The 17,070-nt window shown below is 39.6% G+C and overlaps 1 protein-coding gene across 2 annotated transcripts in view; it reads right to left on the bottom strand.

Moving 5' to 3' along the window:
- The window catches only part of ECPAS (Ecm29 proteasome adaptor and scaffold), a 131,803-nt gene that overhangs the window by 22,013 nt on the left and 92,720 nt on the right, over nt 1-17,070 (bottom strand). For both annotated transcript variants that reach the window (XM_025359243.1, XM_025359242.1), the window contains exons 27-35: nt 16,911-17,025; nt 15,880-15,948; nt 14,060-14,177; nt 13,624-13,791; nt 10,987-11,066; nt 9,951-10,056; nt 9,150-9,197; nt 7,835-7,956; nt 3,174-3,324 (exon numbers count right to left, since the gene is read on the bottom strand). In XM_025359243.1, coding sequence (XP_025215028.1) covers nt 3,174-3,324; nt 7,835-7,956; nt 9,150-9,197; nt 9,951-10,056; nt 10,987-11,066; nt 13,624-13,791; nt 14,060-14,177; nt 15,880-15,948; nt 16,911-17,025 — 977 coding nt within the window. The remainder of the gene's footprint in view (nt 1-3,173; nt 3,325-7,834; nt 7,957-9,149; nt 9,198-9,950; nt 10,057-10,986; nt 11,067-13,623; nt 13,792-14,059; nt 14,178-15,879; nt 15,949-16,910; nt 17,026-17,070) is intronic.

Genomic DNA, 17,070 nt, shown 5'->3' with positions numbered 1-17,070 from the left:
CCTGTTTGCAGATGACATGATTGTATATTTAGAAAACCCCATTGTCTCAGCCCAAAATCTCATTAAGCTGATAAGCAACTTCAGCAAAGTCTCAGGACACTAAATTAATGTGCAAAAATCACAAGCATTCTTATACACCAGTAACAGACAAACAGAGAGCCAAATCAGGAATGAACTTCCATTCACAATTGCTTCAAAGAGAATAAAATACCTAGGAATCCAACTTACAAGGGATGTAAAGGACCTCTTCAAGGAGAACTACAAACCACTGCTCAGTGAAATAAAAGAGGACACAAATAAATGGAAGAACATACCATGCTCATGGATAGGAAGAATCAATATCGTGAAAATGGCCATACTGCCCAAGGTTATTTATAGATTCAATGCCATCCCCATCAAGCTACCAATGAGTTTCTTCACAGAATTGGAAAAAACTGCTTTAAAGTTCATATGGAACCAAAAAAGAGCCCGCATCTCCAAGACAATCCTAAGTCAAAAGAACAAAACTGGAGGCATCACGCTACCTGACTTCAAACTATACTACAAGGCTACAGTAACCAAAACAGCATGGTCCTGGTACCAAAACAGAGATATAGACCAATGGAACAGAACCGAGTCCTCAGAAATAATACCACACATCTACAACCATCTGATCTTTGACAAACCTGAGAGAAACAAGAAATGGGGAAAGGATTCCCTATTTAATAAGTGATCCTGGGAAAATTGGCTAGCCATAAGTAGAAAGCTGAAACTGGATCCTTTCCTTACTCCTTATATGAAAATTAATTCAAGATGGATTAGAGACTTAAATGTTAGACCTAATACCATAAAAATCCTAGAGGAAAACCTAGGTAGTACCATTCAGGACATAGGCATGGGCAAAGACTTCATGTCTAAAACACCAAAAGCAACAGCAGCAAAAGCCAAAATTGACAAATGGGATCTCATTAAACTAAAGAGCTTCTGCACAGCAAAAGAAACTACCATCAGAGTGAACAGGCAACCTACAGAATGGGAGAAAATCTTTGCAATCTACTCATCTGACAAAGGGCTAATATCCAGAACCTACAAAGAACTCAAACAAATTTACAAGAAAAAAACAAACAACCCCATCAAAAAGTGGGCAAAGGATATGAACAGACATTTCTCAAAAGAAGACATTCATACAGCCAACAGACACATAAAAAAATGCTCATCATCACTGGCCATCAGAGAAATGCAAATCAAAACCACAATGAGATACCATCTCACACCAGTTAGAATGGTGATCATTAAAAAGTCAGGAAACAACAGGTGCTGGAGAGGATGTGGAGAAATAAGAACACTTTTACACTGTTGGTGGGATTGTAAACTAGTTCAACTATTATGGAAAACAGTATGGCGATTCCTCAAGGATCTAGAACTAGATGTACCATATGACCCAGCCATCCCATTACTGGGTATATACCCAAAGGATTATAAATTATGCTGCTATAAAGACACATGCACACGTATGTTTATTGCGGCACTATTCACAATAGCAAGGACTTGGAATCAACCCAAATGTCCATCAGTGACAGATTGGATTAAGAAAATGTGGCACATATACACCATGGAATACTATGCAGCCATAAAAAAGGATGAGTTTGTGTCCTTTGTAGGGACATGGATGCAGCTGGAAACCATCATTCTTAGCAAACTATCACAAGAACAGAAAACCAAACACCACATGTTCTCACTCATAGGTGGGAACTGAACAATGAGATCACTTGGACTCAGGAAGGGGAACATCACACACCGGGGCCTATCATGGGGAGGGGGGAGGGGGAGGGATTGCATTGGGAGTTATACCTGATGTAAATGACGAGTTGATGGGTGCAGCACACCAACATGGCACAAATATACATATGTAACAAACCTGCATGTTATGCACATGTACCCTACAACTTAAAGTATAATAATAATAAATAAATTTAAAAAAAAAAGTCAAATAGAAAAATAGGCATGGAATATAAACACAATCACAGAAGAAATATAAATGACTAATACGAAATGAAAAGGCAATGGACAATGCTAGGAAAAGAGTGCAAATTAGAAAAATGAGATTCTTGTTATCAGATAAACATTATTCAATAGTGGCAAAGGTACGGAGAAAAAAGAACAATTAAAACCTTTGATGTTGCAAAACCTCTCCACCAAAAATTCAAAATCACCTCATGTAGAGCACTATGTATACATTAAAAAGAATGTGTATATATAGACATGATATTCTATTAATTTAAAAAACAAATCACAGAACAACATTCACAGTCTGATACTATTTTTAAATTAGTATGTTTGCTTGGTTTGGTAGCCTATGATTAAAAAGGAATTTGAGAGAAGGCACAGGAAACTTCTGATAGCAGGTGCTTCTCAGGGAATGATACTGTGGTGATGGGGAGACCTCCTGTGGGATTACTTTCTATCCTTCTGTATTAACTTTTCACAATAAACATGTCTCACCTGCAGTTTTTAAAAATGACTGATCAGGCCGGGCGCGGTGGCTCACGCCTATAATCCCAGCACTTTGGGAGGCCGAGGCGGGCAGATCACGAGGTCAGGAGATCGAGACCATCCTGGCTAACACGGTGAAACCCCGTCTCTACCAAAAATACAAAAACATCAGCCGGGCGTGGTGGCGCATGCCTGTAATCCTAGCTACTCGGGAGGCTGAGGCAGGAGAATTGCTTGAACCCGGGAGGCAGAGGTTGCAGTGAGCTGAGATGGCACCACTGCACTCCAGCCTGGGTGACAGGGCAAGACTCCGTCTCCAAAAAAAAAAAAAAAAGACTTTGATCAGAGACTAGGTGAGTCCATTACACCTACAAAGCAGAATGATTTTGAGATATGCCAAAGTCTAGGTGCAAATACTCTTTGCTTACAGGGCAAGGGAGTCCATGGAAGGACTCTGAAGGTATAGACCCAAGCCCTAAAAAAAATTGAAATGTACAAAAAACTATGTTAAACAAATGTTAATTCATTTTTTAGATAGAAGTGTCAGTTTTCATCCAATTCACAAAACAGTGTATGAGCTGACAACCTCTCTCCAAAAAATAGTAAAACACTGCATGTGGTGAGACAGGGTGAGTTCTGGTAAGAGTAGTGACAATGTCATTCAAATGAACCTTGGTATCTTAACAGGGCTCTCCACTCACCTTTTCTTGCTCTGTTGCCCGGAGGCTCAAATAATTGAGAACTTGGGGCTCCAATACACTCAAGGACTCTAGCAGAGCTGGAATGAGTTTTGGTGCATGTGGTTTCAACATGGCTCCCGCACTTTTGCTGATCTTCACAAGGGTGTTAATGCTACAAACATATGGAACACAACTCCTGAGTCCTTTTAACAAAAGTGAGAAGACCTACAAATCTCACCGTGAGGCTGTTCTGTAGTTCACTGCATTAAAGCATACTGTCACATGGTTACAGAGCCTGGTCTTGGCATTTTGTTTAACTTTTATTAAAGAAACTTTCAAGCATATATAGAGGTAGAAAGAATGACAAAGTAGGAAAAGCCTACCTTCATTAATAGTAGGAATGAAATTCCATGTATTTATTTATAGTAGAAATTTATATTTATGGTGAAATTTTATGGTAGGAATTTAGAGTAGACATGAAATTCTATGTATTCTCCACCCAGTTCAACAATTAGCAACATTTGACCAATTTTGTTTCATTTATGCCTCCTCCAAACATACAGCCGCCATTCCCCCGCCACTGTATTACAGTTATGTGCTGCATGAGACATTTCAGTCAACAACAGCAGACCACAATGTCCAGCAGTGGTTCCATAAGATCATACAGGAATACCCCGGGGATATTGCAGGTTCTGTTTCAGAACACCACAATAAAGAAAGCCACATGAATTTTCTAGCTTACCAGTGCATATAAAAGTTTTGTTTACACTATATTGCAGTCTATTAAGTGTGCAATAGCATTATATCTAAAAGTACATTAGTTAACTTTAAAATATCTTAGTTACTGATCATCTCAGCTTTCGGCAAGTCATTATCTTTTTGCTGGTGGAGGGTCTTACCTCAATGGTGATGGCTACTGACTGGTGGTGATTGCTGAATGCTGGGGTGGCTGTCATAATTTCTTAAAGTAAGTCAACAATGAAGTTTGCTGTATCAATCAACTCCTCCTTTCACAAAATATTTCTTTGTAGCATGAGACGCAGTTTGATAGCATTTTACCCATATTAGAACGTCTTTCAAAGTTGGAGTCAATCCTCTCCAACCCTGTTGCTGCTTTATCAACTAAGTTTATGAAATATTCTAAATCCTTTGTGGTCATTTTAACGATGTTCACAGAATATTCACCGGGAGTAGCTTGCATCTCAAGAAACCACTTTCTTTGCTCATCGAGATAAGAAGCAACTCCTCTTCTGTTCAAGTTTCATCAGGAGATTGCAACAATTTAGTCACATCTTCAGGCCCCACTTCTAATTCTAGTTTTCTTACTATTTCCACCATGTATGCAGTGACTTCCTCCACTGACATCTTGAACTCCTCAAAGTCACCCATGAAAGTTGGAATCAACTTTTTCCGAACTCCTATTAATGACATTTTGACCTCCTCCCATGAATCATGAATGTTCTTAACGGCACTTACAATGATAAACCCTTTCCAGAAGGTTTTCAATTTACTTTGCCCAGATCCATCAGAGGAATCACTAACAATGGCAGCTCTAGCCTTACAAAATATACTTCTTGAATAGTAAGACTTGAAAGTTGAAATTACACCTTGATCCACGGGCTTCGGAATGGATGTTACCTTATGTTAACAGCCATGAAAACATTCATTTCCTTGTACCTCTCTATCAGAGCTCTTGGGTGACCAGGCACATTGTCAATGAGCAGTAATACTTCGAAAGGAATATTTGTTTTTTGTTTTTTTTTTGTTTGGTTGGTTTTTTCTTTTTTCTTTTTTTTTTTTTAGCAGTAGACTTCAACAGTGGACTAAAAATACTCAGTAAACCATGCTGTAACAGATAAGCTGTAATCCAGACTGTGTTGTTCCATTTCTAGATCACAGAGCAGATTTAGCAGAATTCTTATGGCTTTAATTTTTCAGAATGGTAAATGAGCACTGGCTTCAACTTAGTCACCAGCTGCATTAGCAGATTTAGCAGAATTCTTATGGCTTTAATTTTTCAGAATGGTAAATGAGCACTGGCTTCAACTTAGTCACCAGCTGCATTAGCCACTAACAAGACAGTTGGCCTGGCCTTTGAAGCGTTGCAGCCAGGCACTGACTTCTCTCTAGCTATGAAACTCCTACAAGGTATCTTTTGCCAACAGAAGGCTGTTTCATCTCCATTGAAAATCTGTTGTTGAGTGTAGACATCTTTATCAGTGATCGTAGCTAGATCTTCTGGGTAATCTGCCGCAGCTTCTATATCAGCAATTGCTGCTTCACCTTGCATCTTTATGTTACAAAGACAGCTTCTTTCCTTAAACCTCATGAACCAACCTGTGCTAGCTTCCAACTTTTCTTCTGCACCTTCCTTACTTCTCTTAGACTTCACAGAATTGAAGAGAGTTAGGGCCTTGCTCTGGATTAGGCTTTGGCTGAAGGGAATTTTGTGGCTGATTTGATCTTCTATCCAGAATATTCAAACTTTCTCCCTGTTAGCAAAAGGCTGTTTTGCTTTCTTATCATTTGTGTGTTGGCTGACATAGCACTTTAAACTTCCTTTAAGAACATTTCCTTTACATTCCCAACTTGGCTGTTTGGCACAAGAGGCCTAGCTTTCAGTCTATCTCAGCTTTCAACATTCCTTCCTCACTAAGCTTAATCATTTCTAGCTTTCTATTTAAAGTGAGAGACAGGCAACTCTTCCCTTCATTTAGACAGAGGGCATTGTGGGGTTATTAATTAGCCAATTCCAATATTGTTGTGTCTCAGGGAATAAGACACTTGAGAAGTGGGAGACAGATGGGGAACAGCTGTTCAGTGGAGCAATCAGGACACACACAACATTGATCAATTAAGTTCACCATCTTAAATGTGTGTAGTTCATACAACTCCAGAACAATTACAAAAGTAACATCAAACATCACTGATCACAGACCACCAAAACAGATGTAACAGTAATGCAAAGCATGAAATACTGTAAGAATTACCAAAATGTGACATAGACATGAAGTGAACAGATTTGTGGCAACCCTGCATCAAGCAATCTAACTGTACCATTTTTCCAACTTCATGTTAATGTTTGCACACCCATGAAATCACCTAATGACACATCTCAGAAGTATCCTATTCACTAAGTGACGCGTGACTGCATTGGAAAGCATATCCCTTAACTAAACTTCACTATGAATATCTAAAAGACAAAGGTTCTTTATTATAATCATAATACCATTTTCACACTTTAAAAATATTAATGATTTTTCCATATCAAGTATCCAAATTTCTCTGTTTCATTAGCTTCTTAAACAGTTGGCATGCTAGAATCAGGATCCAAGCTCACTCATACATTGCAATCTACTGCATTTCCTAATTTTTAAACAGTCTCCACTCTCCTCCTTTTTTCTTATTTGTCCTCGACTGTATTCCAGTCAGGTCATTTAACATGTTCCTCTCTCCCCTGTACAGATCTACAGGCTAAACTGAGTCCACGTTCAATTTTGTAAACACACACACACACACACACATACACAGAATCCTTCCTAGGCAATGCTGTGTGTGTCCTATTCCATCACATCACGATGCACTGGTTGTCTTTTTGTGCTGTGAGGAGTGATTGGTAAGTTCAGGTCTGGTTGCCCTGAATCATTATAAAGTTCTCGTCAGCCATTCACCCAGTGGATTTAGGGGCATCTAATGATCACTACTTAGATTTTACTGAGGAGAGCAAAAAGTGATACTTTTTTGTGTGTGTATGAGATGGAGTTTCACTCTTGTTGCCCAGGCTGGAGTGCAATGGTGCGATCTGGGCTTACCACAACCTCCGCCTCCCAGGTTCAAGCTATTCTCCTGCCTCAGCCTCCCAAGTAGCTGGGATTACATGCATGCGCCACCACACCTGGCTAATTTTTTTTGTATTTTTAGCAGAGACAGGGTTTCTCCATGTTGGCCAGGTTGGTCTCGAACTCCTGACCTCAGGTGATCTGCCCACCTTGGCCTCCCAAAGTGCTGGGATTACAGGCATGAGCCACCGTGCCCAGCCAAAGTGATACTCTTAGTTGCATCTGCCTTTGCAGTTGTTAGGTGAGTCCTTCTAAAAAAAACTTTCTCTCATCAACTATCTACTTGCCATGAAATACTGCTGGCACTATTATTAGTAATTTGTTCTACTTTTAAGAGTGAAATAAAAATGGAACAGATAAAGTTCCTAGACAGCACTGTAGTTTAAAAACAAACAAAACATACAAACTAGAATCCTACACTATTGGTTTTAACTTAAAGTAGCCATATATTATATCTAAAAGTGTAAGTACTTTTTTTGAATATTTTATCATTGCAGGTGGTAAACAGCTTGTCTTAAATCTAATAATGTGTCAAATATTACTAAATATTATCATGAACCAGCACGCTCCTGAGGACCTGCAGTGTAACAGGAAGATGTGCTTGTTGGGAGCAGAGGCTGATGACAACAGAAAAACATGCTTGACTCAGAATGCTGGGCAAAAGCAAGATCTCACGAGAATGTTTCTGTGAAAATATTCTGTCTCACAAGTTTTCACAAATGACCCAAGGGTCATTCTCCCAAACCTCTTTCTCCATTATTTTCCAGAATCTAACCTTGAAAGAAACACGATTTCTAGGAACTGAGCAAATCCAATACATTCATTTCATCAATGGATGCACACCTGAGGGCTCGAACTTCCGTCACGGGGCTCATCATTCCTTTGTCCAGAAGGCAAGGCAGAAGGGCAGCGATGGTTCTCTGGCCAGCTGCTCCTTTGGCAGGGTCACACATTTTCACACAGACCTCACATACAAAGAGCATGGACGTTAGCGAAAGTGACCGCTCATCCAATAAAGCATTCATCTGACAAAAGACTTTCTACTTCACATATCTACAGAGAAGAATAAGTTAATCTACTTTCTCTGACACTACAGAGACACAGAGGAATGAGATCTGAGATTGAGTCTTAGATCTGCCGAGAACTAAACAGAAAATCTAGTAATGCATTTCACTGTCTAAGCACTGGTCCTCCAATTTGTGAAATACAGAACAAAATAGATGATGATCAAATGAGAAAATATGTAAGAAAGCACTCTAAAAAAGGTTTAGGGCTGGGTGCAGTAGCTCACACCTATAAACCCAACACTTTGGGAGGCCAAGGCAGGCGCATTGCTTGAGCCCAGAAGTTTGAGACCAGCCTGGGCAACATGAAGAGACCCTGTCTCTACCAAAAATATGAAAAATTAGCCAGTCATGGTGGCATACACCTGTGGTCCCAGCTCTCCAGGACGCTGAGGTGGGAGGATCACCTGACCCCGAGAGGTCGAGACTGCAGTGAGTTGTGATCACAGCACTGCATACCAGCCTGGGTAACAGAGTGAGACCTTGTCTCCAAAAAACAAAAAAAAAATTAAAAAAAAAAAATTAAAGAAGTTTCGAAGTGTTATCATCATCATCATCATCATCATCAATAACATCAGGTCGCACACAATATAGTGGTCAAGATCACACCTGAAACAAGAAAACACCTATATTTAAAACCTGGTTTTACTATTTCTGTGACCTATGGCAAGGTTTGTGCAACTAGAATGTAAAGTTCCTGATATATCACAAAATCCAGTTCAAGTGGGAGATAATTTAGTTTCAAAAAGCTTTCCAACCTCACAGATATGAAAGGTAGCTTTATATGTAAACACAGCAAAAGCAAGAGAAAAGACAGGTGTTGCTTGATCTGAGTGACGTGCTCTTCAGGGTTAAGTCAAAGTTTTATCTTAATTTCACCATTTAAAGAGACCACAAGTATACTCTGTTCAACATACCAGCATTACAGTGTTTACAGCACTCGCTTTCTCATTCATTCTAAGAGTAGTGAACTACAACAGGAAGCCAATTATACTGCAAATACATGTCACTTCCTATGACAATAAGTAAATCATTGTCATGGTCACCCAGAACTCTGCCCCACTCCATTCCCAATTTAAGACAGGAGTTTTCACCTTGCTCAGAGTTTTCAGAGCTAGTTCTGCTGCTTTTCGTACAGATTCCTAAAAATGACAAAAGTGTGAGATCATACAAGTTAGAGAGTTTCACTATCATCTACTCTACAATTTGCAATTTAATTGCCTCAGAGCCTATAGAGATTGGTGGAAAATCTTACATTTCATATTAGGTTAAAAAAAATTGGTATCTCATTAGACTCCCTGCCCATCAAGGAACACATTACCATGCCATACTACTAATTTTTAAACATTAACTGTAACCTATTTTGACCTTAATAAATTTAGCCATTAACAGTTGAGAAACTAAATGTATTATAAAAGTAAATACGTAAAGATCTATGTGAGAATTCTGAAACACTTAAAATCCTCCAATAAATAAAAAAGAAAGGTAAAACTGAAGTGCCTAATTTTAATAGTAAAATATCAAAAATACCTAAAATTAAGATTGCCCAAGAAAAATTCAGAGGAATTGGTCACATTATTTGAGAATAATTAAACCCATTTACAGAACTGATCAAAATACTGTTACTATATTCAAAACTGTTATTTGTCCCTAATCCAACAGAATCATGTGATCTCTACTGAAAGAAGGTATACAGCCACCTTTTTTTCAAGTCTATTTAATTTAGATCTAAGGATACCCAACCTTGCAACTTCACAGACACATTAAGACCGAAACTTTGGGGGAAAACATTGGTCTCTACCTGGAAATGGAATTTTGACATATACAACATAAATATTTTAATAATTCCAATTTAACTTTTTGTATGTATAAATGCTGATTTATTTCTATAATACCTTGATATCATCTTGTACTCTAAAAAGCGTTTCCCAAATTTCTGGAAGTTTATCAATGATGTCATCTAAGGGTCTTCCTCTCAATAAATCATTCAAAGCTAAACAGCTGAAAATTAAAATTTCATTTCAACATATGAAGAAGAAGGTCAGTATTTTACTATGAAACGTTTACACTAAAAAAGAAAACAGACTCTGCCTCTAATTCGAGTTCTCATCCCCTCACCCCAAAACAGCAATGACTTCTCTCCAGGTCCCTCAAATATACCATATATATATAGAATTTACAAGTATAAAATGTTTGTTTCCCACAACTACAATACAATCCCTTTGAGATGACACGTCGTTTTTTATTCACCAGTGTGCCCCCAGGGCCTAGCACACTGCCACGTACATAATAGGCACTGAATGAATGTAATTTGTATACAGAAATTCTACCCTATAAAGTCATGACAGTACAAAAATATATCTTGGTATCTAACAATTTAACAGGTAATCTTCAACTTCTTTGATTTCATACTTATATAAACTATGACAATTTAGGAAAATCTTTAACCAAAGCTTAAATAGTTAAAGAAAAATAACTACCTAATGTAGCCAACAAGAAATATGCTTTTTAGTAGTTTTTTGTTTTGTTTTGTTTCGAGACAGAGTCTCACTCTGTCGCCCAGGCTAGAGTGCAGTGGCGCAATCTCGGCTCACTGCAATCTCTGCCTCCTGGGGTCAAACGATTCTCCTGCCTCAGTCTCCCGAGTAGCTGGGATTACAGGCACACGCCACTGGGCCCAGCTGATGTTTGTATTTTTAGTAGAGACGGGGTTTCACCATGTTGCCCATGCTGGTCTTGAACTCCTCATCTCAGGTGATCCACCCACCTCGGCCTCCCCAAATGCCAGGATCACAGGTGTGAGCCACCACACCCGGCCAGCTTTTTAGTAGTTTTAATTTATTCCTTTTGCACAAAGTATAAAACCTGGAAATTCTGAAGGGAAAAAAATTCGGTTTTATTTGACTAAACTTATATTCCTAAAAATGGTACCTGGATTCTCGAACTCGCCACATATTGCTTGTAAGGTTCTTAACCAAATCTTGAAGAATTTCTTTCAAATATTTATCCACCTAAGGAAAGCAAAAGGATAAAATTTAAAATGCAAAATCCATCAATAATCAAATTATTCAACTCTTAACCACACTGGTTAACCACATGTAACCCACACTGCCCATGTTTCTGTATTTTACAGCCTCCATGTCTCTCTAGGCCACTCAGCCCACAAACCTCTTCCCACTTTTGGTCGCTATAAAGCTGCCAGGTGATCATTCTAAAATGTACATTTGATGCTCTTATTTTCCTCAGTGCATAAGAATGAAGTCCAATCACCCGGGCTTCACACAAAGTGCACACAAAGCCTTCCATGACTCATCCAGACCCAAAAGTACCATATTCTGTCTCACCTCCATTCCTTGGCACATGCCACCTCTACCTACAATCCCCTTCCCAGGTTGTACTTGCTTGGCTAACTCCTACTTGTCCCTCAAGGTTCATATTAGCCGTTCTTTCTCAGAGAAGACTGGCTTGGGTACTCTCCTCTCTGTTCCCATAGCACCTTCTGAAGGAGCATCACACAAAACCATTCAATAACTGCACTGTTCCACTATACTGGAGACCCTCAAGGGGGTCAGGTGCAGTTACTGCACAGGACAGTGGAGTTACTGAGGGACAGAGTCTCACTCATCATCAGTGCAGTTACCGAGGGACAGAGTCTCACTCATCATCAGTACAGTTACTGAGGGACAGAGTCTCACTCATCATCAGTGCAGTTACTGAGGGACAGAGTCTCACTCATCATCAGTACAGTTACTGAGGGACAGAGTCTCACTCATCATCAGTGCAGTTACTGAGGGACACAGTCTCATCATCAGTGCAGTTACTGAGGGACAGAGTCTCACTCATTATCAGTGCAGTTATTGAGGGACAGAGTCTCACTCATCATCAGTGCAGTTAGTTGAGGGACAGTGTCTCACTCATTATCAGTGCAGTTATTGAGGGACAGTGTCTTACTCATCTTTTTATCCCCAGTACCTTACCCAGTGCCTGGCTCATGACTGTTCAGAATGAAAGATGAGTTTTACTTTTTAAGCCTCTGTGCTGTTTTGATATACACTTAGCAACTTGGTAATAATGAGAAAATAATGGTAGTATCACTTTTATACCAATGCTGACATTCTCCAAAATTTATGGCTTTTCCACTTTTATAGGTAGGAAAGGTTTTGTTATCCTTACTTACATGTAAGAAAACCAAGACAAAGAGGTAAATAACAAACTGATGTCCTCCTATGTCTGCTTCTCTCAACATTCTCCATGGATGATCTCATCCACACTTGTGGCTTAATCCTTTCACTCACAGAGATGACACTCATGTCTCAAGGGTCTAGGCCTGTGTCCTGAGCTCAGACCTACAAAGCCCACTGGCCTATTAGATCTTGGCTGACCCAGAAGTGCCACATGTTCTCCTGGAGCAAGCAAAACTCACTGAGTCTTCAAAGCTGAACCCTCAAGTACCTACCACCATGAATAGAAACATATTCAGCCTAGTACCAGACAGGTGAGACAGGAAGGGGCCACATTATGGGCAGGGACTTGTAAGATATAGTAAGGATCATGGAATTTATTTAAAGTCAGGCTGTAAAGCTACTAAAGGATCTTAATCCAAAATGGCACAATCTAATTTTCATTTTTAAAAATCACTTTTGCTACTATGTAGATAATTAAATGAAGAAAGGCAAAGAGGAAAAAAAAAGACGATGATGACCTGTTCATCGGGAAAGAATTAGGGAAAGAAGAGAGTGGATTCAAAGAATACTTTGGAAGCAGAATCAACAGAATTTGCTACTAGATTCAATTGGGGGTGGTGGTGAGACACAGCCCAAAATAAAGTATGACACCAAGTTTTCTGGCTTGGGCAAATAGGTGAACAGTGAGAATAGAGGGGGAAGGTTATTTTTTAAATCCTATTCTGGGCATGTTGGGTTTATGGTATTCTGAAACAACACTGAAGTGAAAATGTCAAGTAAACAGTTACATATACAAGTCTAAAGTGCAAGTGACATCTGGACCAAAACTATAAGATCGGGAACTTTCACAATAAAGATGACATTTATATGCCTTGGAACTGATTGATACAGAGAAAGCTCAGAGAACAAAAAGATACTCAGAGACAAGCCCTGAGAAATCTTAGTATCTAAAAGTGGGATGGAACATGATTAACAGCCAGATGAGAGGACACCAACAGAGAAAACAGAATGGCAACTGCCTGCTTCCTTGTATGTCTCCCTACCTAACTGAATTCGCTGGAGGTGGGGCCACAACCCACTCTCCACTGCGTCAATCATCCCTCTCCACGTTTACTATTCTATTCGTGTGAATATATGATCATTTCCTTAACCATCTTCCCAGCGGACATTTAGATGGTTTCCATTTTGGAGATTTTAATAAATGTTGCCATACACATCTTTGATACCTTGAAAGTAGGAAGAAAGCATGGAATGAAAGACAATTTGCTTGTTTAAACAAGTAAGTATAAAAAGTAGAAAGGAAGATGGGCACTGGGTTTAAATCCCATGCATGACCTTGGACAATCTACAGTGTTTTCCTAACACAGGGTTCACAGACACTTACCATGGATTTGTCAGTGACCAACGCATTCCAAATACTTGTCATGGCCTGTCGAATACCAAGGTTGGGATCAAACTGGTAACGATAAAGTCGAGGAACTAGCTGAGGCAGAAAAGGAGCCAGCTGCTCTCCAGCTCTGGTAGCAATTACATTAAAACCAAAAGCAGCACCCTAAAAATAATAATAGGCTGAAGTGACTCAGATGCACCCATTATAGTAAAATATTAACACAGCAAACAATTCTCCCTCCCAAACTTATGCCTAAATACAGCCTGATTTATTGGGCTTTCCAGTCAATAGTAGCTATGCGGGGTTCAGCTTTCTCATCAGGCACATACTTTCACAAAATGCACTGTATATCATTTGCCACTGTCTGCCAATGTAGCATGTTTGGTTTGCAGGAAAAAACAGTAATAATTGTCCAGTGATAGCAACTTACCTTCCTAGAGTTCCACATTGCATGATGGTTGGCTAAATTCATAAATTTATACACCAGATCTGGCTGGCTAAGATCACTTGCCAGAGAACAAAGTTCCTTGTAGGTAGAAAGGCCCTGACTTGGAAACAAAGAAGAAGAGGTAGGCAATAATATACTTCTCTCTCTCCAGCCTAAAAAATTACATCATCAATATTACTAGGACATATTAAAATCAAATTTTCACTCAGTTTCTAATATTGAGTTATCTTATCACCATGGAGACAGAAAACAGGTTGGGAAGAATACAAAAAGTCACCTAATTCAACTATCAGCAATTCCTAAGCTCCTCTACATTGCTGCTGATAAATGACCTAAATGCACCTCTAAGTCCATAGAAGTGGTCCCCTCACCACCTGGGGATGCAACTCATTAATTCTCCATTACGTTATGCATAATCTCACATGATCATAAGAGGGTCATGTGAAGACGACATCTGTCTTCCCTAAGTCTTTTCTAAGCTGGCCCACTCTAACCCTGATTAACTTGAGTCTTGTTAACTTTCCTCTGAACAAATATATCTAATCGTTTTATGTTATTTTGTAAAATGTAAGCACTTTTTAAAAAACTTAGAAGGAGTCTACAAGGAGAGTAAGTAGAACGAAAACAACTTTTGATGTGATAACAGTGTACTGTAGGGGAAGGTCAACGACAGAACAAACTGCAGCTTTCTCCTGTTGCAGACAACAATGAAGCAGGCTCGTGTGGGACACCACAGCAAGGCCCTGCAACCAGCAAAGATTTGCCTAACGATCCACAGAAATAAAGCATGATAAAATAAAGGAGGTCAAGCTCAAGAAATTTATTTTAAATGCTAAAGTAGCGACCTCTAAGATAAAGAATTACACCCACCCAAAAACAAGTGGCAGTGGGTGCGCCTAGCTACGCTTCCAGTGTTCCGCAGGACTCAGCTGCCTGAGAGCTGACCTCTTGGCCTAGTCAGTCTTCCCCAACTGCCCTGAGAGCCCAACATCACGGGCTCCCATGCAGCAGCCCACCACCAATGGCTGGTCACTGAGGGGACATAAAGGGCCAGGCTTCATGCCTCAAAGCAGAACAACTCCGAAAGGCCACCCATGCCAGCTCAGAGCTCCTCAAGAGGCTGGTATCCACTGAAACGATGGCAGCAGTTCAGCCTTCCCTCAGTCATAGGCCCTATCCTGCTTCCTCATGTCCCCACAGTGATCCCTAGAGCACTCCCCAGTAAATTTCCCACACAGAAATCTCTATCTCAGAGTTTGTTTCCCAGGACACTCATTAAGACATCAGCCTGCCAGGCGCGGTGGCTCACACCTGTAATCCCAGAACTTTGGGAGGCCGAGGTGGGTGAATCACTTGAGGTCAGGAGTTCGAGAGCAGCCTGACCAACATGGTGAAACCCCCATCCCTAATAAAACACAAAAATTAGGCGTGGTGGCAGGCACCTGTAATCTCAGTTACTTGGGAGGCTGAGGTAGGAGAATCGCTTGAACGCAGGAAGGGGAGGTTGTAGTGAGCCAAGATTAAGCCACTGCACTCCAGCCTGGGCAACAAGAGTGAGGCTCCATCTCAAAAAAAAAAAAAAAAAGACATCAGTCTTTTTTCCATATAAGTTTTCTTCTTCCACCAATAAATAATATTTCCTAAGCGGGTGAAAATCAACTTCATTACTGCTGTATTTACCAGACTAATAAATACATATATATATATATATATATATATATATATATATATATATATATATACATATATATATATATATTTATTTAAAGATGTTTACCATTCAATGGATTTAGCATACTTACCCATCTGGCGTTTTGCCAAGAGCTCCCCCTTGAAATACCACTGTCTCTCCAGAAACTTCATGTTTAACTCTAAACCAAAATAAGAATTTCAATAAGCTTCAAGCTTTTCACACCAACATTCAACTAGCCAATGCAATTCATTTATAAAGTGATAAAACTTCCTATCAAGCATTTACTGTGCATAAGATATAAAAGTCTTTTCCGGTCAGGCGCGGTGACTCATGCCTGTAATCTCAGCACTTTGGGGGGCCAAGGTGGGCGGATCACTAGGTCAGGAGTTCGAGGCCATCCTGGCTAATACAGTGAAACCCCATCTCTACTAAAAATACAAAAAATTAGCCGGGCATGGTGGCACACGCCTGTAGTCCCAGCTACTGAGGAGGCTGAGGCAGGAGAATCGCTTGAACCAGGGAGGCAGAGGCTGCAGTGAGCCAAGATCAGGCCACTGCACTCCAGCCTAGGCAACAGAGCAAGACTCCGTCACAAAAAGACAAAAAAAAAAAAAAAAAAAAGTCCTTTCCATGAGGCTGCAAATTTTGTTAAATGAATCCAGAATGAACAAATTAACAGATGAAAAAGACATTTCACATAATTTCCCCTGGATTAAATGTGGTAGCACATGAAAAACTATCCTTCCTACAAGGGAGGAAACATAAAGCAGCAATCCCTTACACAGATGATTTTTCCCCTCACACTCTTCACAGATTAGACTATGAATGATATGCAAGCTTCTTCTCTGTATCTTAACTTCCATTTAGCCAACAGTAATTAAGGCATTTTTCTAATCCAATACATTAATTGTCTGAGATCATTAAACTTTCAAAGCTTGACCTAGTGGCATGCTCCTAAAGTTAACAGTATACACTGGAATAATTGTGCTATCCACAGCACAACAATTACGGACTTGCAATTTAGAAAAGGCTTCATAAACGAAAAAATGGAAAGCTGAATCTTCCTTCTCCAGCATATTCTCACTATGTGTATAGACTTCCTCTATGGGCTTGAATCTAAAATTTTCAAGTTCACCATACCTTTTGCCAGTCATAAGTGTTTCTACAAGTGTAGAAACCAATTCCTGTTGATCTTGTTCATTGCCTAGTTCATAAACCAACCCAAGGCCCTTTGATGCAACATCTTGGCTAAGTTCTACAAGAAAGTCAGACAAGATTGTATTACTTTAAAAAAATTTTG

The sequence above is a fragment of the Theropithecus gelada genome, chromosome 15 (assembly GCF_003255815.1).
Source record: "Theropithecus gelada isolate Dixy chromosome 15, Tgel_1.0, whole genome shotgun sequence".
Classification (NCBI taxonomy): Eukaryota; Metazoa; Chordata; class Mammalia; order Primates; family Cercopithecidae; genus Theropithecus; species Theropithecus gelada.
Note: the sequence above shows the minus strand (reverse complement) of the source record. Positions and strands in the feature narration are given on the sequence as shown.